This window comes from Amblyraja radiata, unplaced genomic scaffold (genome assembly GCF_010909765.2).
Source record: "Amblyraja radiata isolate CabotCenter1 unplaced genomic scaffold, sAmbRad1.1.pri scaffold_1053_ctg1, whole genome shotgun sequence".
NCBI classification, from domain to species: Eukaryota; Metazoa; Chordata; class Chondrichthyes; order Rajiformes; family Rajidae; genus Amblyraja; species Amblyraja radiata.
Genome location: NW_022630235.1, coordinates 11,198 through 31,431, shown reverse-complemented (window position 1 = coordinate 31,431; position 20,234 = coordinate 11,198). Strand labels below are relative to the sequence as shown.

Below are 20,234 nucleotides of genomic sequence, written 5' to 3'. Positions count from 1 at the left end.
TATGTGGGCTGAAGGGCTGTTCTGTGTTCTATCACTGCACTTACACTCCAGGCACTCACCTGTCTATTCTCCGGTGTCTCATCTTCCCTGACCTTCCCCAAACATACCCCCACCCTCCCACAGCCCCTCTCCCCCAGCCCTCTTGTTGGGCCCCTGCACCACAGTGACCGTGGGGGTTGGGAGAGCGGTGCCCGGCAGCGGCAGAGCTCACCGTCCTGGCTCCAGGTAGGGCAGGGCGGTGGAGGCAGGCACGTCTCGTGGGACAGGATGGTCACCTTGATATTGGCTTCTTGGCGGGGTTTGGAGACGAGGGGCGTGGGGCTCGTGGCCTGCCGTCGCTTCAGCTGCGCCTTAGCGTCGTCCTTGTCCCCGACATCCTGCGGCTCCGACGTCACAGGTACTGATGGGGCAACACACGCGGGGCGTAGCGGCACGGGGACTGGCACACGGTACATCACATTACAGCCGCCGGCACGACCGGATGACACACAGCGCTGGGCATTAGCGGCACGGGGACTGGCACACGGTACATCACACTTACAGCCGCCGGCACTACCGGGCATTTGCCGCACCAGGAACATAACACTTACAGCCGGAACAGCACGGGAGTTAGCGGCACCAGGCACGAGGCTGACGTTTGGGGAACATCGCAAGTACAAACAGTATCGCACAGGAACAGGCTTCGGCCCACAATATCTGTGCTAACACAATGCCAAAATCATCTCTCGTCTCTCCGCATGTGATCCATATCCCTCTATTCCCTGCATGTCCATGTGCCTTTCTAAAAACCTTGTCAAAACCACGATCGTATCTGCCCCCACCACCATCTTGCCCACACACATCTCCATTCAACATTGCCCCTCTCCCCTTAAAGTTAAGCCCTAAGTATTTGATTTGTTCCATCCTGGGTAAAAGGTTCTGACTGTCCTACCTATCTATGCCTCTCATAATTCTATACACTTCCACCAGGTCTCCCTGCAACTCCAGCGCTCCAGAGAAAACAATCCAAGTCTGTCCAACCTCTCCCTGTAACTAATGCCTCTAATCCAGGCAGCATCGTGGTAAACCTCCCCTGCACCCTCTCCTAAGCCTCTACATCCTTCCAGTAATGGGGTGACTGGGTATGAGATCAGCAATGACATCACAAAATGAGGCAGCGGACACGAGGGGCCGAAGGCCTGTTCCTGCTTCTACCTCTAGCACGGCGGACTACGCCATGGGCTTGCGGCTCAGGGACAGACTGCGGTCGCCAGCAGGTCAGGGGTCACCTGCAGCACAGGTGGCTGCGGCACTGGGGAGGGGGGGTGGGCTGCACTGTCAGCAACACTGTGTGTGGAAGGAACTGCAGATACTGAGACTGAGGGTCAGGGGAAAGGGACACACACGCACACACAAAAATAAACACAAACACCCAAACAACACACTCAGAAAAAACAACACACACACACCGAAGACACAGGACGAGTTGGCCAGACTGGAATTCTTCTTCACCAGCACGTTCTGCTTCAGGAATGCAGCAAAATGAGCTGAAACCAAGGACACAGACATCAGTAAACCACAGGAGACGCAGAGCCGCATGTATGCATTATTGTCACATTTCAGTTCAGAGAGTTGTGAGTCGGTGGATTCTCTGCTCAGAGGGCGATGGAGGCCGGTTCTCTAGATACTTCCCAGAGAGAGCTAGATAGGGCCGCCATTGAATGGATCATGGCTGATCATCCACAATCAGTACCCCGTTCCTGCTTCTCCCCATATCCCCTGGACTCCGCTATCTTTAAGAGCCCTATCTAGCTCTCCCTTGAAAGTATCCAGAGAACCGCCCTCTGAGGCAGAGAATTCCACAGACTCACAACTCTCTGTGTGAAAAAGTGTTTCCTTGTCTCCGTTCTAAATGGCTTACCCCTTATTCTTAAATAGTAGCCCCTGGTTCTAGACTCCACCAACATGGGGAGAGAAGCAGTGATTACCTTGAGCTTGTTTCTGGGTGAGGACAGTGCCGGTCTTCTGCATGTGTTGTTTGAGGATGTGTGAGAACTGGGCGGAGAGGCTGGGCGACTGGCTGGCAGCGGTGGCCGTGGCAGTGATCAGGCTGGCCTTCTGGGCCGGGGACAGGGACAGGGACGCGCTCTTTGTCTTCGGGCTGGAGGTGGGGCTGCTCGACACGCTCGACGTTCCTGCACAGGGTTCAAACAACGTTAGACATTAAAGGAGCTGTACAGCACGGAAACAGGCCCTTCGGCCACCACCTCCATGCTGACCAACAATGGCGGCAAACTGGCCGGATCCATTTGCCTGCATTTTGGCCTTTACCGCAATGCTGGCATGGTGGCGCAGCGTAGAGTAGCTGCCTCACAGCGGCAGAGACCGGGTTGGATACTGACTACTGGGGTTGCCTGTACAGAGTTGTATTGTATTCCTTTATTGTCATTCAGACTTTTCAGTCTGAACGAAATTTCGTTTTGCCTTGCAGTCATAACATAGAAATAACAAAACACACAATAAACACAGATTTAACATCCACCACAGTGAGTTCACCAGGCATCTCCTCACTGTGATGGAGGCAAAAGTCTTAAAGTCTTGTCTCTTCCCTCCTTATTCTCCCTCTGCGCTGAGGCGATCCAGGCTTCCGATGTTGGGACCCGGCGGGTGATGGTAAGTAAGTCCCGCGGCTGAATCCGAACTCCGCAAGACCAGTTTACATGTGACGTGCGTGGGTTTTCTCGGGTGCTCCCACTTTCCCTCCCAATCTCAAAGACGTGCAGGTTTGTAGGCTAATTGGCTTGGTATGAATCTAACATTGTCCTAATGTGCGTAGGGTAGTGTTAATGTGAGGGGATCGCTGGTCGGCACGAACTGGCGGGCCGAAGGGCCTGTTTCCACGCTGTATCTCTAAACTAAAGTCATCCGCATATCTGCCCAAATGTCTTTTGAAGTCGTCATTGTGCCCATTGGATGAAGTGATTTGAAGCCTTTAGACGTCTTGTGTCGTCTCCTGGGCAGTTTGAGGCCGGCACTAAATGCTGGATGTGCCATGGATAACTGTATGTACTGTGTGAATTTACAGAAAACGCCAGAAATGCAATGTAATCATGGCAGGGTAACATCTTGTCAGGCTGTTGGCTGGTGCATGAATATTGGCAAAAGTCACGAGGAAATCTCAGCTGTTTATGAAGGAAACTGCAGATGCTGTAAAAATCGAAGGTCGACAAAAATGCTGGAGAAACTCAGCGGGTGAGGCAGCATCTATGGAGCGAAGGAATAGGTGACGTTTCGGGTCGAGACCCGAAACGTCACCTATACCTTCGCTCCATAGATGCTGTCTCACCCGTTGAGTTTCTCAAGCATTTTTGTCTACCTAGGAAAACTCAGCTGGTTCTTTTTTGGGGGATTTTTACACTTCAGAGATACATCGTGGACACAGGCCCTTCGGCCCACCAAGCCCTGCTGACCAGCGATCACCCTGTACACTAGCACTGCCCCGACACACACTAGGGTCAATTTGCGCTTTGCAGAAGCCAATTAACTGGCGAACCTGCCGTCTTTGGAATGTGGGAGGAAACCGGAGCACCCGGAGAAAACCCACTCAGGTCACGGGGAGAAGGTGCAAACTCCGTACAGACAGGATGGAGCCAGGGTCTCTGGCACTGTGAGGCAGCAACTCTACTTCTGCAGTGTAGGGGGGGGGGGGGGGGGCAGAGGCGACACAGTTTGAACCCACGACCTTCTCTACTGATCACAGAGCCGGAGGAGAGGAGAGCGATGGGCGACTGGGAGCAGGTCAGTGAGCTCGGGGATGGGGGGGGGGATGTGAATGTCACGCGACTCACCTCTGAGCCAGAGGGAGAGACCGGGACGCGGCTTGAACGGGGACGCGGGCCGGCTGTTCCCTCTCCGACAGCTCGAAGGCCAAGTCCCGCCTTGTGTCCCGACATCTCCTCTTCTTGTCCAGGTCAACCTCCTTGGCTTCAAACCCCGCCTGCCGACTCGCACTTGGTCAGCACACCGGTCAGGAAGTCGGCCTATTTCATCCTGAGGTGAAGAGATGGACAATGAACGTGGGGCTATCAACAACTCCTCCCAAGATACGGAGGCAGCAACTGCAGATGCAGAAGTGCTTCTCTGCTCCTTTTCCAGCTTTTAAAACACTTTCCCTACAACAAGGTGACCAAAACTGAACACAATACCCTAAACGTAGCCACAGCAATGTCTTATACAATTGTAACATGATCTCCCAACTAAGACACACACAAAATGCTGGAGTAACTCAATGGGACAATCAGCATCTCTGGGGAGAAGGAATGGGCGACATTTCTTCATGACACACACTTGGCAATTAACTAAAGTAAACTTCAGAGTCTGAAGAGAAAAGGTTGCCCCTAAAATCTTTCCCCTCTCACCTTAACTCTAGTTGTAGACTCTGGTTCTTGATTCCCCTACTCTGGGCACAAGATTGTGCATTTACCCAATCTATTGCTCCCAAGATCGCATACACCTCTATACGATCACCCCTCATCCTCCTGTGCTCCAAGGAATAAATTCCCAGCCGGCACAGCCCGTCCCTACAGCTCAGACCCATGAGCTCTGGTAAATCCGCTCTGCACCCTTTCCAGCTGAACGGCAACCTCACAGCACAGGTGTGTCAGGGGCCGGACTCACCTGGATGCACCTGTCCACCATGCTCTGCGTTAGACCCTCCGTCTCTTCTTTGCTTTGCTGATCCTGCAGTGGAGAAAGTCAAGCGTGAGGTGAGACCCCCAAGCAGTTAAACCTTCTCCCCTCCCCTTCGTCAGCCACTTTGGTCTGCCTCAGAGGGCGGTGGAGGCCGGTTCTCTGGATGCTTTCAAGAGAGAGCTAGATAGGGCTCTTAAAAATAGCGGAGTCAGGGGATATGGGGAGAAGGCAGGAGAAGGAGAAGGCAGGAACTGGGTAATGATTGGGGATGATCAGCTGGCTCAAAGGCTCCGAATGGCTTACTCCTGCACCTATTGTCTATTGGTCCCAGCCCTCTGTCAAGACAGCTTGTCACCGTGGGGTTTGAGGAAGGCAGGGCCAGAAACATGGACAATAGGTGCAGGAGCTTGAAGGTCGAAGACAGTCGCTGAAAGGTCGCGTCAGTGGGACAGGCCCTTAATGATCTTTGAAGTTGACCTCCAAGAGCAAGCAGGGGCCAAATCTCACTGGGGTTGGCACCACAGAGACTGGAGCATCAACAGTCCGGTGTGAGGATTGAACCCCCGGCCCCCCAGCTTGGAACAGCATGGCAGTGGCGCGGTTACCTGAGATTATCGTCAGCACCACCAACTATCACCAGGCTGTTTTCAGCCCGCAGCTTCTCCCGGAAATCCTCAATGGAGTCGGCGTTGCACTGCACGGAGTTCTGGCCAATCACAAACAGCACGGGCGTCTTCATGTCCAGCAGAGGGTCATCTACATCCTGAATAGAGACGTCCCAGAGTATTAGATAGCACGGGGGCACACAGCAGCCTGGCTCAGGAACTGCCCTTCCCAGTGACAGACGGCAGCCTGGGCTCAGGAATCCCAGACACAGGGCAAGTCTAGTTCAGGAACAGCTTCCTCCCACCAGCCAGTGTCCATCAGCAGCACAGCACAGCACAGCCCTCAGTTGTGGCGATGTGACAAGCTTGATGCGTTGCCTCTCTATGCACGGGTGAGAGGTGGGGAGGGGAGGGGTGGGGAGGGTGAGATGTGGGGAGGGTGAGAGAGGGGGGGGAGGGGGGGGGGGGGGGGGAGGGGGAGAGAGTGGGGGGAGGGGAGGGGTGGGGGGTGGGTGAGGGTGAGATGTGGGGAGGGGGAGGGGTGGGGGAGGGGGTGAGATGTGGGGAGGGTGGGGGGGGTGGGGAGGGTGGGAGAGGTGAGAGGTGGGGAGGGGGGGAGGGTGAGATGTGGGGAGGGTGAGTGGGGGAGGGGAGATGTGGGGAGGGTGGGATGGGGGGAGGGTGAGAGGGTGAGAGGTGGGGGAGGGTGAGATATGGGGAGGGGGGAGGTGGGGGAGGGTGAGAGGGTGGGATGTGGGAGGGTGGGAGGTGGAGGGGGTGGGGAGGGTGAGGGGGGGGGAGGGGGAGGGGAGGGAGGGTGAGGGGTAGGGAGGGTGAGGGGGGGGAGGGTGAGGGGTGGGGAAGGTGAGGGGTGGGGAGGGTAAGGGGGGGGGAGGGTGAGGGGTGGGCGAGGGTGAGGGGGGGGGGGTGAGGGGTGGGGAGGGGGAGGAGGGGGGAGGGTGAGGGGGGGGGAGCGGGGGAGGGGGGGGGAGGGGAGGGGGGTGGGGAGGGTGAGAGGGGGGGAGGGGGAGAGGGGGGGAGGGGTGAGGGTGGGTGGGAGGGGGAGGGTGGGGCGAGGGTGAGGGGTGGGTGAGGGTGGGGAGGGTGAGGGGGGGGGGGGTGAGGGGGAGGGGGGGGAGGGGAGGGAGGGGGTGGGGAGGGGGTGAGGGGGGGGGAGGGTGAGGGGGGGGGAGGGGGAGGGGGGGGGAGGGGTGAGGGGGGGGAGGGTGAGGGGGGGGAGGGGGAGGGTGGGGAGGGTGAGGGGGGGGGGAGGGTGAGGGGTGGGGAGGGGGAGGGGGGGGGAGGGTGAGGGGTGGGGAGGGTGAGGGGTGGGGAGGGTGAGGGGTGGGGAGGGTGAGGGGGGGGGTGGGGAGGGGGGAGAGGGGGGGAGGGGGGGGGAGGGGAGGGTGAGGGGGGGGAGGGTGAGGGGTGGGGAGGGTGAGGGGTGGGGAGGGTGAGGGGGGGGAGGGTGAGGGGGGGGGAGGGGAGGGGGTGGGGAGGGTGAGAGGTGGGGAGGGGGAGGGTGGGGAGGGGGAGGGGTGGGGAGGGGGAGGGGTGGGGAGGGTGAGGGGGGGGGAGGGGGAGGGGGGGGAGGGTGAGGGGTGGGGAGGGGGTGGGGAGGGGGAGGGGTGGGAGGGGGAGAGGTGGGGAGGGTGAGGGGTGGGGAGGGTGAGGGGTGGGGAGGGGTGGGGAGGGTGAGGGGGTGTGGAGGGTGAGGGGTGGGGGAGGGTGAGGGGTGGGGAGGGTGAGGGGTGGGAGGGTGAGGGGTGGGGAGGGTGGGGGTGGGGAGGGTGAGGGGTGGGGAGGGTGAGGGGTGGGGATGGGTGAGGGTGGGGAGGGTGAGGGGTGGGGAGGGTGAGGGGTGGGGAGGGTGAGGGGTGTGGAGGGTGAGGGGTGTGGAGGGTGAGGGGTGTGGAGGGTGAGGGGTGGGGGAGGGTGAGAGGGTGGGGAGGGTGAGGGGCGGGGAGGGTGCAAAGTACGGAGGGTGAGGGGTGGGGAGGGTGAGAGGGTGGGGAGGGTGAGGGGCGGGGAGGGTGAGGGGTGGGGAGGGTGAGGGGTGGGGAGGGTGAGGGGTGGGGAGGGTGAGGGGGGGGGAGGGTGAGGGGTGGGGAGGGTGAGGGGTGGGGAGGGTGAGGGGTGGGGAGGGTGAGGGGTGGGGAGGGTGAGGGGTGGGGAGGGTGCAAAGTACGGATGGTGAGAGCCGGGGCACAGTGCAAGTGACCCGACCCAGACCCTCAGCAAATACTCACACACAGGGTTCTGCTACCCGCTGTCGCTGTGGTCAGTGCCCCACCCAGTCTCAAACACGCCGTACCTGCTCGAGTCCAACGCACTAACCTACCAGCATGGAAACTGGCTCCTCGGCCCAACATGCCCATCTCTGCATGATACCTTCCACGTGACGAGAGTCATTACTAAATTGCTTTATTTCAAATCCAATTCAGACTGTCCCTGCCCTGAGAGTATGTGACAGCAGAGTGCAGGGAGAGCGTTACTTTGTACTCACCCTGTTCTATCCTCGAGAACATCACTTATAAAATAGAAGATAAAACTGCACTGCACAGGAACAGGCCTTTCAGTCCACAATGTCTGTGTCGAGCATGATGCCAAGACCCACGTTACCAGCCTGTACCAGCCATGTGTCAAAGTGTAAAGTAACATGCCATTTATTAAGCACCAATGCTTCCTCCAAATATACTTTTATCACAAAAGAAATTAAACAAGTGGCCACTCACTCCTCTTGGTCCTTCCACTGTGAGAAGAGGGAATCCGAGGCAAACTACAGCAGACACAAACTCCATCACCGAGACCTGCAGAGAAACAAGCGGAAGGCAGCCTCAGGCAGAGTCAGTGTCGGCACGGACAGCCCTCCCGTTACGGATTCGGTGGGGTGTTCACTCTGTGAAAACGGCGTGTAGAACAATTTCCCGTAACGCAAAGCCACGTTTCATGACGCATGCACAGATAATGCAAGTTGAAAATAATAAATCGGTTTTGATCAATTCACTTTTTATCTTTCCATTCAAGTTGCAGGAGAGCAAATTTTATTCCACATCTCAACTGTGGTTTTCCATGTTGAGGGGGTGGGGCTTGCTGGTCTAGTGACTACACACCAGCATCTACTTCACATTGTCTGGGAAACACCTCGAAAGATCCCTAAGTTGGAAAGGGGTGCGAAATAAATCTCTGTAATTCACTGAGCGGTTAGCAGCTTGCTTTTCACCCATGTTCCTTAGGCACCGGCAGTTTGCAGTAATATTAGCAGAACACATGGACACACAAGGAACTGCTGATGCTGGTTTACAAAAAAAAAAAGCGCTGGAGGACTCAGCAGGCAGCATGTAAGGTTCCTCCCTGTGTACAAAACTGCCGTGTAAACTAACACAAGGACATGGTTTCATCCCAGACGGAGGATACCAGAGATGAGCAATTCATCAGAAGGGGACAGCTTAGTAATTGTGAACCCAGACCCCACATCCCTGGATCCTTACATGACAAGCCACGAGAGCAGCGACGTTCCACCCCATCAGTACAATCGGTCGGCTCGGAAAGTGAGTCTGCAGCTGCAAGAGAGAGACATACCGACCGATTAGAATGTGTACTGGGCACCTTGAGCTGGGTGGGAGCCAACTAAAATGTATCACCACCTTATGCCCTACATCCAAACGCTGCAAATCCAGATGCCGTCCTCTACAGATGGACGGTAGAGTACTGACTGGGTGCATCGCGACCAACACACATTTGCCTGCCCTGGTAGACATCTAGAGCTCCCGTTAGCTGCCTTTCCAGTAACGGGAGAGTCTAGGACCAGATGGGAACAGCTTCAGAATAAAATGAGATAAGGAGAAATGTCTTAATCCAAAAGGCGGTGAATCTGTGTAATCCATTGCCACATACGGCAGTGAAGGCCAAGTCATTGGATATTTCTAAAATGGAGATTGACAGGTTCTTGATTAGTAAAGGTATCTAAGGTTATGGCGTTAAGGCAGGAGAATTGGGATGGGAGGGTAAAATAAATCAGCCATGATCAAATGGCGTGCCCACTCGATGGGCCGAATGGCCTAATTCTGCACCTATTTTATGATCTCAGATGTCCTCTGAGAGGGCTATATGTATGTATTTATGCATGTACTACCAATGTAAAGCACTTTGGCCAACGAGAGTTGTTTTTTAAATGTGCTACATAAATAAAAGTGACTTGACTTGATCTATGTTCTTAGAATGACCATGAGCAGACAGACAGTGGGATTATCGGACTGTGTGGGTTCAGGCTCCATGGGGCCCCTGTGGTCACTAAGTGGAGCATCGATCGCAGCACCAACCTCCAGGACCTTTGTGCGGACGGCCCCAATCATGTGCTCCAGGCACTGGGACACGCTCACTCCAGAGCCGCCGTTGACAATGTGCATGGTGACCGGGATTACCTGTAGGACAAGGAACAGCAGTCACACCCGTGCCCAAGGCCAGCCCCACCCTCGACACCGACTCTACCCTGACCCTCACCACTCACACCCGAACCCGACACGCAGTACTCACACCTTAGCCCGCGGACAGCCTGACCGTCACCACCCCATCCCCCCACAGACACACACACACTCACAGCACCGCAGGCAGCTCCTGGGGCTGCCCCCACCCACACGGGGTCCCTACTGCCCCATGTAGACAAATTGCACCCCCCCCCTCCCCAAGCCCTGCCAGCAGCCCCCTCCTCCACGCACCCCATGTTCCCTATTCCCAACATCTGCCCCCTCTCAATCCCTCATCACCCCAACCCCTCCTCCCCACCCCGAATGAAGGCGTCGTTACCGCCCAGCCCAGCCACTAAAGGTGATCGATCACCTCTCCCCATCCGACAGAGAGAGACGCGCGCGCACACACACGCAGCACAAACACGCGTGCGCACACACACACACGCATGCACACACACACAGCACAAACAGACACACCACACACACACTACTACTGACCTTTCCCAAACAGGACAGCTGGGACAACCAGAATCGGTTCCTGCGTGAGGCAGAGGCCATGTTATTCGTGGGGCCACCAGGAGCGATGAGAAGCAGTGGGGCACCTGGGACCTTAGTCTGCCGGGGAGAGAACAAGCATTAAAACCCTCCTGTCCCCGACGGGGTCCTATCTGTGTGCACCGTCTCACTGTGACCGCGTGGGTTTCCTCCGGGTGCTCCGGTTTCCCTCCACATTCGAAAGGCGTGTGTATTTGCAGGTCAATGGTGTGTAGGGAGTGGGTGAGAAAGTGGGATAACATGGTGATCGATGGTCGGTGTGGACTCGGTGCGTCGCTGAGCCCATTGCAATGCTGTATCTCTAAACTAAACTCAACCTCAAGTAGTGGTCAAAATGTGTAGGAAAGAACTGCAGATGCTGGTATGAATCGAAGGTAGACACAAAATGCTGGAGTAGCTCAGCATGACAGGCAGCATCTCTGGAGAGAAGGAATGGGTGATGTTTCGGGTCCGAAAAAGAGTCTCGACCCGAAGCGTCACCCATTCCTTCTCTCCAGAGATGCTGCCTGTCCCGCTGAGTTACACCAGCATTTTGTGTCTATCTTCAAGTAGTGGCCTCCAGTTCTGATCAAGATGACAGCTACAGGAAGAGACACCTGGACAGTCAGCTCACTACCTGCCCTAAATTCCCAAACATCTGCTGTCATCTGTGGTCACTGGCTCGAAGGGCCGAATGTTGCACCTATTGTCTATTGTCGCGGCTCTGCCCATAGGAATGGATGTTCCATAGAAAGCATCGCTGCTGGGTTTGGGAACTGCTCTGCCCAATACCTCAAGAATTGTGGGTGTAGCCCTGTCCATCACCCACACCAGACATCCCATCATTGACAATCAACACTTCACGGTGCCTTTGAAAAGCAGCCGACAAGCCCACCAGCCATTCCTTCTCCCTACTCCCATTGGGCACAAGGTACAGAAGCTTGAAAGCTAACACCACCAGACACAGGACCAGCTTCTTCCCCTCCGTTATCAGGCTTCTGAACGGTCCTTCCATAAACTAGGGTTTGGCCCCGATCTCCCAAACAACCACATTGCAGTTTTTCCATTTTTCATCTGTAACTGTAACGCTACGGGATTACATTCCGCACTCTGGGATGTTTTCTTGGCACTGCCTTTGTGCATGGCTTCAATACACGAATGTAGAGCACGATTTGTCTGGATAGCTAATGAACAAACCGTTTCACTGTCTCTGGGTACACATGACAACAATTCACCAACACCGTTTCCCTCTGTTTGCCCTCAGACGCACAAAATTCCCAAGAGGTGTTTATCCCCCTAGATGCCACCCTGAACTCAGTGTGTAACTCATGGGAATGTTGTGGGACAAGACTCGGCGGTAACTCACGGGCTTGTTGTGGGACCAGACTCGGGGTAACTCACGGGCTTGTTGTGGGACAAGACTCCGACAGCAGGATCCCAAGGTCGCTTCAGCAACAAGGGCAGGGCCTCTGCACCGGCTGCCCCAGACTTGGCCGTGGACGAGATGATCATTTTATCGATCAGCGACGGCAGCTGTAGTAAAACATCCAGAGAGGGAGCAGAGGATGAGGGTAACACGTGGTGGCACCGTCAACTCAAGTAAACCACGGTTCAGACGGCACGTGGGGCGTGTAGGGAACAGAACAGGATCTTTGGTGAACAGAGAGCCTCTGGGCATTAGACACCTAAATAAACAGAAGGTGGACTGGGCATTACGGGAAAGGGCAGAGAGATTAACAGTGAGAGGGCAGTAACAGGGTCTGGAACCCAGAGTTGCCAATTGTGTGTTCCAGTAAGATAAGGAGGTAGGAGCAGAGCAAATCTCTCATTCAGAGAGAGCATTCAGAACACAACACAAAGTACTGGAGTTACTCAGTGGCTCCGGCAGCATTTCTGGAGAACTCTGGATAGGTGACGTTTCGAGTCGGCACCCTTTCTCGTCTGCAGAAGGGTCCTGACCAGAAATGTCGCCTGTCCATGTTCTCCAGAGATGCTGCCTGAGTTGCTGAGTTGCTCCAGCACTCTGTGTCCTTTTACATTACTGTGTGCTCTGTCCTAGAGGGGCGAGGAGCCCAGCGGGGCCAACGCGCGAGGAGCAGGAGCATCCATCCATACCTTGCACTTGAGGGTCTGGAGGACATCGAGGTACGCTGCCAGCATGGAGAGGCTGAGTGTATCCACCAGGGTGGTGTGCAGCCACTGCGTCAGCTTGGTGTCCCAGTTCAGGCTGGCCAGGGCCTGGCGGATGCGGCGAGCGCACTTGTCCACTGCGATTCTCCGTAGCACCGGCTCGTTGCTGGCCTGCAAACAGTTTCCGGTCTCACAGTGACCACCGATACCAGGGGAGCAGTAACTATCCACGGCAGTGCAGGGGGTGCAAGGCAGGGCCTGCTCCTCACCAGCAAGCTGGGCACCTCATTGTGTTTAAGAAGGAACTGCAGATGCTTGAAAATCGAAGGTAGACAAAAGTGCTGGAGAAACTCAGCGGGTGCAGCAGCATCTATGGAGCGATGGAAATAGGCAACGTTTCAGGCCGAAACCCTTCCGGGTTTCGGCCTGAAATGTTGCCTATTTCCTTCAGTCTGAAGAAGGGTTTTGGCCCAAAGCGTTGCATATTTCCTTCGCTCCATAGATGCTGCTACACCCGCTGAGTTTCTCCAGCACTTTTGTCTACCTGGGCACATCATTGTTCCCAGTCTCCCGGTACCAAGTGCTTTGCTTCCCCCCCAGTCTCCCAAAACCGGGGGGGACTTCATTGTCTTGGCATCTTGCAGGTAATATGGAGAATATGTGGCGCTCCCAGTCAGACACCCAAGCCTCTGGCTCAGTGCCAGGCATCCAGCTAGCCAGCTCTGGCCGACCGTGTGTGTCCCCTCCCCGCCCCGCCCATCCATGAGCTAGTGAGAGCCGACATTAACCGGGGCAGCTGACCACGCACACTCACCCCTTCGTTGGCCAGCCTGGCCAAGCGGTCCGAGTACAGCACCTTCACGATTTTGTTGAACAGCTTGTTCTGGGCCACACTCCACCCTGACCTGGAGGGGGGGGGGGGAGAGGGAGACCGTGCGTCAGGTGGAGCCGGAGACAGGAGCAGCGATCAGCCACCGAGCACCCGGGCCGCAGACAGCGAGGCGGCAGCTTCTGACTCCAGCAACCGATTTGAGTGTAACGCGGCACAGCACAGCAAGCTGAGACCATTCAGCCTTCACGCCTGACCTACCATTCAATGGGTCAGCAGTACATCACTGTCAGTGTGTAGGAAGGAACTGCAGATGCTGGTTTAAACCCAAGAGAGACACAAAATGCTGGAGTAACTCAGCGGGACAGGCAGCATCTCTGGAGAGAAGGAATGGGTGACGTTTCAGGTCGAGACCTATCTTCAGACGTTACAGTCATGTGTACCCTAGTACAGTGGCATTATTTTCTGCATAAGGTTCAGTGTCTATCCTAGCATACATGAAGCAGACTCGTACCAAGTACCAGAGTGTGAGACAGTGGACCACACAAGAGTTGCCATTTAGATCTTGGTGAATCCACAGCTTCATCTCAAACCCAGAATCCCCAATCAATTCTAGATTTCAAAGTCTTTATTGTTTGATTGCTTCAACAAGTGTGAGGTTTCCAGAGCTGCAGCCCGACCCCCCCTGGGAAAGGCCAGTAGTGCGCTACACGTGTGTGTCACCCGCTCACACTCATTCGATGTTATCCCACTTTCACATCCACTCCCCTACACACTAGGCGGCAAATTACAGAGGGTCAATTAACCTGCAAACCCGCACGTCTTTGGGATGCGGGAGGAAACTGGAGCACCTGAAGGAAGCCCACGTAGTCACAGGGAGAAATGTACAAACTCCACACGGACAGGGGTCGAGGTCAGGATGGAACTTGGGTCCCTGGCGCTGCGCCACAGTGCGGCGCCCTTTGACAATAGACAAAAGGTGCCGGTATAGGCCATTTGGCCCTTCGAGCCAGCACCGCCATTCAATGTGATCATGGCTGATCATCCACAATCAGTACCCCGTTCCTGCCTTCTCCCCATATCCCCTGACTCCGCTATTTTTAAGAGCCCTATCTATCTCTCTCTTGAAAGCATCCAGAGAACCTGCCTCCACAGCCCTCTGAGGCAAAGAATTCCACAGACTCACAACTCTCCATGAGAAAAAGTGTTTCCTCGTCTCCGTTCTAAATGGCTTACTCCTTATTCTTAAACTGTGGCCCCTGGATCGTGATTTGAGATTGTGAACCAGGGATTGGTTGGCTATGGGGAGTGAGTGGGTCTAGGCACAGCGATGCAGTAACCGATCTACCGGCGAGGTGCGCGGAGATCACCACGTGGTGGCGGGGAGCTCTTACCTGCTGATGTGCTCCTCCCAGTCGTCAGGTGGGAGCGGGGCGTCCGTGTCTGACCTGGCGAAGATGACATGCCGCTCACATTCATTCATCACGCTCCATGCCTTCTGGTTGTCGTAAAGAGGGGTCGGCTTTGGAACTACTGTCTCCACATCCACAGACACCTCACAGTCGCTGTTAAACGCAAGGTTGCTCAGATGTATTCAGGTATCAACACAAAGCAGAACCGGCTAGAAATAGACTGCAGAATGGTCTCGACCCGAAAGGTCACCCATTCCTTCTATCCATTATATGCCCCAGTGCAAATCATCCTCAGTCAGAGGTAGACACAAAATGCTGGAGTAACTCAGCAGGACAGGCAGCGTGGAGGGGGGAAGGGGAGGAGGTGTAGGGGGAGGGGGAGGAGGTGTAGGGGGGGGGGGGGGAGGGAGGAGGGGAAGAGGAGGGGGGAGGGGAGGGGGAGGGAAGGAGGGGGAGGGGGGGATGAAGAAAGGGAGGAGGGGAGGAGATGGAGGGGGGGAAGAGGAGGGAGGGGGGGAAGAGGAGGGAGGGGGGGAAGAGGAGGGAGGGGGGGAAGAGGAGGGAGTGGGGGGAGGTGGAGAGAGGGGCGGTGGGGAGGGGGGGAGGAGGTGAAAGGGGGGGAGGTGGAGAAGGAGGGGGGATGGAGAAAGGGAGGGAGGGGGAAGAGGAGGGAGGGGGATAGAGGAGGGAGAAAGGGGGAAGAGGAGGGAGGGGGTAAGAGGAGAAAGGGAGTGGGGAGGGAGGAAGGGGAAGGGGTGGCGCGGCCGTTCGGCCCCTCACCTGGTGCTGTCGTGGTGCCGCCGCGGGGTGAGGAAGAGCCTGCGTGCGGGCCGGGAGCCGCCGGCCTCGGGGTGCGCGCTCCAGGGTTTGGCGTAACTGTGGTCGAGGAAGACGAGGTCGAGCTCCCGCTCGTGGGCCGACAGTTGCTGCAGCAGCGAGGCGCCCATCCGCCTTGCCGAGCCCTGCAAGTCCCGCTCGCCGCCGCCGCGGCAGCACATCGGGCCGGCCTCCCGATCCCGGCCGCAGCGCTCGGCTCCGCTCCGGCACTAACTCAGGCCCAGGCCTCAGCTGTAGGCCTCGCAGCAAAATGGCCGCAGCGCCGGCACTCCAGCTACAGCGCCCCCACTGGCCACCCGCCCACAGCGCCCCTACTGGCCGCCCGCCCACAGCCCACAGCCCCGGCACTCCAGCTACAGCGCCCCCACTGGCCGCCCGCCCACAGCGACCCTACTGGCCGCCCGCCCACAGCCCACCGCCCCGGCACTCCAGCTACAGCGCCCCCACTGGCCGCCCGCCCACAGCTCCGGCACTCCAGCTACAGCGTCCCCACTGGCCGCCCGCCCACAGCCCACAGCCCCCCCACTGGCCGCCTCCGCCTACAGCGCCCCCACTGGCCGCCCTCCCATAGCGCCCCCACTGGCCGCCCTCCGTCAACAGCGCCCCCACTGGCCGCCCTCCGCCCACAACGCCCCCACTGGTCACCCGCCCGCCCACAGCGCCCCCACCGGGAGACACTGGCCGCCCCCTGCCAACAGCGCCACCCAGAGACACGGTACACCTGCCTCTAGTTTCACAATTCACAACTCTTCAATCCTTTTGTCTCATACCTTCTGCCTCTACATCTCTGGCCTTTGTCCAACCATCTGCCTACCAACTCCCTCCTCTCACCTACTGTATCAACCTACTACTTGCCAGGCTCTGTCCTGCCCATTCCTTGCAGTTTTCTTCTCCCTATAATCAGTCCTGAGAAAAGTGCTGTCACCCATCATATTCTCCAGCATGATGTGCCTTAGGTGCTGTGTTACTCCAGCACTTTGTCGTTTTTTGTGTGTTGTAAACCAGCACCTGCAGTTCCTTGTTTCTAAAAGGCTGTACATTTGCTATCAGGATAGCAATGTCATAAGATAGACACAAAAAGCTGGAGTAACTCAGCAGGACAGGCAGCATCTCTGAAGTGAAGGAATAGGTGACGTTTTGGGCCGAGACCCTTCTTCACGCCGTGCATTAGGGTTCATAACGCATAACAATGTAGGACTGTGTAGCATTAACGAGCTATCCTGATGGAGCAATGGTTTCCTAAAGGAATAATAAACACCAGTTGGTTTGACTACTTCCTCCAACCCCATCTCCTGTAATTCTCCATTCCATCTGAATTGCTCCAATGAGACTTTCTGCACGTCATCTAGCCTAGACGGTGCCTTACTAACAGCAGGAGCTCTTGACAGCATCTCACCCGATTTCCAAATCTCTGCTCTTATGCCCCAAGCGTGGTCACGGTGGCGCAGCGGTAGAGTTGCTGCCTTACAGTGAATGCAGTGCCGGAGACCCGGGTTCGATCCCGACCACGGGTGCTGTCTGTACGGAGTTTGTGCGTTCTCCCTGTGACCGCGTGGGTTTTCTCTGGGATCTTCGGTTTCCTCCCACACTCCAAAGACGTACAGGTTTGTAGGTTCATTGGTTTGGGTTTGTATACTTGGTGTAAGTGTAAACTACCCTAATGAGTGTAGGCTTGTGTTAATGTGCGGGGATCACTGGGCGGCACAGACTATGTGGGCCGATGAGCCTGTTTTCGCGCTGTACCTCTAAACTAAATAAGCTAAAAAAAGCCCTCTCCTCCTGGACAAAACAAGAGCAGAGCTCCCCTAGTCCTTGCCTTTCGCCTCACCAATCTTTGTATTCAGCAGATCGCCCGTCACAATTTCCATCAGTTCCAACAAGATTTGGACCCATCCTCGACAACCAATCCTCTTTTATGGCACTTCTGCCTGCAACCGAGAGAGGTCCAACTAATGTCCTTTCACCTCTTCTCACCATCCAGGGACCCTCTCAAATCTCAAATTGTGGAGTACAGAGGCAAATAAATAAATGATGGGTCTTTGTCCCAAACATTATGTAGGGCACTGTATGTGTACTGCGTGTGCACGCGTTTTGCTACTAATTACGCTTGACTCTTGAGAATATTATTCCTTATTCTCACTGCAGAGCTGAATGATTAGCTACATTATTGGGTCTGAGGGTCAAAGTTGGGGTGGGAGATTGCAACCTTCACGTGGTCTGCCCTGTTTCGACGAATGCAATCAACCCGGCGTGCACAATCAAATAAGATCAAATAGTACAAGTTGTCCTACAACTTTAGGCTGTGCACGCCATACGCAAGAAGAAGAAGGGTCAAAGCTACATCTCAATAACGACAATGAGCAACAAGTGAGTCAGAGCAGAAACCAGCCACCAATTTATTCACACAGCTTAGGAAAGGACTTTGCATATTGGAACACACTGTTAAAAAAGACAGAACACTACATGGTACCAACACGAGGCTAGATCATTCGGTGAAAACCCCATCATTTATTTTAAACTTAAAAACCATGTATATTTATCTTTTCCATTTCAAATCTTAGTTTTTTCTTCATTTTAAATCAATCCATTCGAGTTTACGGAAGAGATTAACCTTGGCTGGAAATGGACATCAGACGTGGCAGCAGATGTGGTCGGGATGCCACTTTCAACACGCAGTGCTTTATTTACAAACTCACTCCAGTCCTACACAAGGGATTTTCCATGGCCTGTTGCAGCACTTAGTGTTGAGGTGCCGCAGTGAGACAAGAACTCCCCATCGCCCAGGGCTACAACCCAGCCATTGCCCACACACCTGCAGCAAGCAAGTGAGTCAGAAGGTGGTGAAACATCATAAGACCCTTGAGCAAAATCACTACAGGACAAGTCTCGATTCTGATCACTGTTCTCTCTTAATGTTCAAAAGTTAATTAAACAACAGGAGCCAGACAGGAACACCCACTGAGGCTTCTGCAAGGTTGCATGCACGAGGAAGATCCCATTGAGGAGGACTTTGGAGCAGTGTCTCCCTTTCTGCGGAGTTAGGCCTCAGCAAGGATCTAGATTGGCTGCTACAGTAATCTCAGAGCTCATGTGTGAATGGGTGAAAGACCAGCTACGTCCGTGCTCCTGGTTGCTGCACAAAGCAAGTCATTGAGAAGCACATCAGCATCGGCTCACCGCAGGGATTTGGTTTCCAATCACACCCAGAGTAGAGAACCAGCAGCTCCTATCATCCACTTGCAAGGGCAGTTTCTAAGGGGCTAGGTACTGCTCCAGTCCACATACGTGAGGCTTGAGACTGCAGTGCCAGACGTGGATCTCACTCTAGATTGTGCACACCGGTACCACCACAGTGACAGGACCTCTAAGATCTGGAGGAGGACCTCTACCATCTGGAGGAGGACCTCCTCCATCAGATGGAGGACCTCCTCCATCAGATGGAGAACCTCTACCATCAGATGGAGGACCTCTACCATCTGGAGGAGGACCTCCACCATCAGATGGAAGACCTCCACCATCAGATGGAGGTCCTCCACCATCAGATGGAGGACCTCCACCATCAGATGGAGGACCTCCACCATCAGATGGAGGACCTCTACCATCTGGAGGAGGATCTCTACCATCCGATGGAGGACTTCCACCAGCCAATGGAAGACCTCCACCATCAGATGGAGGACCTCCACCATCAGATGGAGGACCTCCACCATCAGATGGAAGACCTCCACCATCAGATGGAAGACCTCCACCATCAGATGGAGGATCTCTACCATCAGATGGAGGATCTCTACCATCAGATGGAGGATCTCTACCATCAGATGGAGAATCTCTACCATCAGATGGAGGACCTCCACCATCAGTTGGAGGACCTCTACCGTCTGGAGCAGGACCTTGCTACATCTGAAGCCATGCCTTTTTGTTGATGGGATGGCGATAACGAAGAAACCAACCAAACGCGTACTGTCCATCCCTAGTGGGTGGTGTGGCAGAAGCTTAAAAAAAAAAAGAATCCCGGGTCACATTCATGGCTCCCATTTCTGGCCAGCCCCACAAGGGCTTTCAAGTGGAGTGAGAAGGGGGAGGGAGAAGGGGGAGGGAAGCGGCCGGCATGAAACATGCACTGGAGAAGGAGGATGGGGCAGGACACACAACCGAGTGGCAGCTTGGGACAGAACCAAAGTGTTGGCATCAGCGGAATCCAAAGAAAGTTGGGTATGTGGGTGGGTGGCTGGCCGGCCGAGAGATTTGCACCAGGCTGCATCTGCAGAGGAACCTCCAGTTCCAATGAGATTCAGAAGATGCAGAGCAATCGAGTCGACCATGCCACGAGTCACAATATTCACTAAAACTGTGCTACGGGGGAGGCTGAGTTCTATATGTGTATATACAGACACAAGTATATAATCTATATATAAAAAAGCACACTCACTCTACAAGATGAACTGCAGACAGCATAAATAGATTAGGGAAACAAGCATCACATTTCCAAAACAAAACACTTACAAAGTTGCTATTGCCTCCCTTCCGCCTGTGACCGGTACAACGCTGGATCACCAGCGCACAACTGACTGCTGTCACAGACACTGGCGATAAAAAAGAAATATATATATTATTTATATAATATGTATATTTCAAAATGCACATCCATATATGGCAGGCTGACTGCTCAAACCAAGACCAGAGCCTCAGCTTCCAGAGAGAACTCCTCACCCTTCACCAAGTATAAAATTCATTGGGAACGGCACAGGTG

General features: G+C 55.3%; 1 protein-coding gene across 1 annotated transcript; it reads right to left on the bottom strand.

Moving 5' to 3' along the window:
- Nucleotides 1-211: 211 nt before the first annotated feature.
- On the bottom strand, nucleotides 212-15,764 carry LOC116969702 (KAT8 regulatory NSL complex subunit 3-like; the record flags this gene model as incomplete). The annotated part of the gene is given in 18 exon segments (XM_033016489.1): nucleotides 212-400; nucleotides 1,449-1,526; nucleotides 1,968-2,174; nucleotides 3,824-3,884; nucleotides 3,887-3,979; nucleotides 3,981-4,019; nucleotides 4,648-4,697; nucleotides 4,700-4,719; nucleotides 5,277-5,434; nucleotides 8,012-8,086; nucleotides 8,768-8,839; nucleotides 9,599-9,700; nucleotides 10,244-10,360; nucleotides 11,681-11,812; nucleotides 12,395-12,580; nucleotides 13,224-13,314; nucleotides 14,633-14,803; nucleotides 15,431-15,764. Coding segments are annotated over 18 exon segments (2,059 nt in total), but the record flags the coding sequence as incomplete, so codon positions are not given.
- Nucleotides 15,765-20,234: the final 4,470 nt, after the last annotated feature.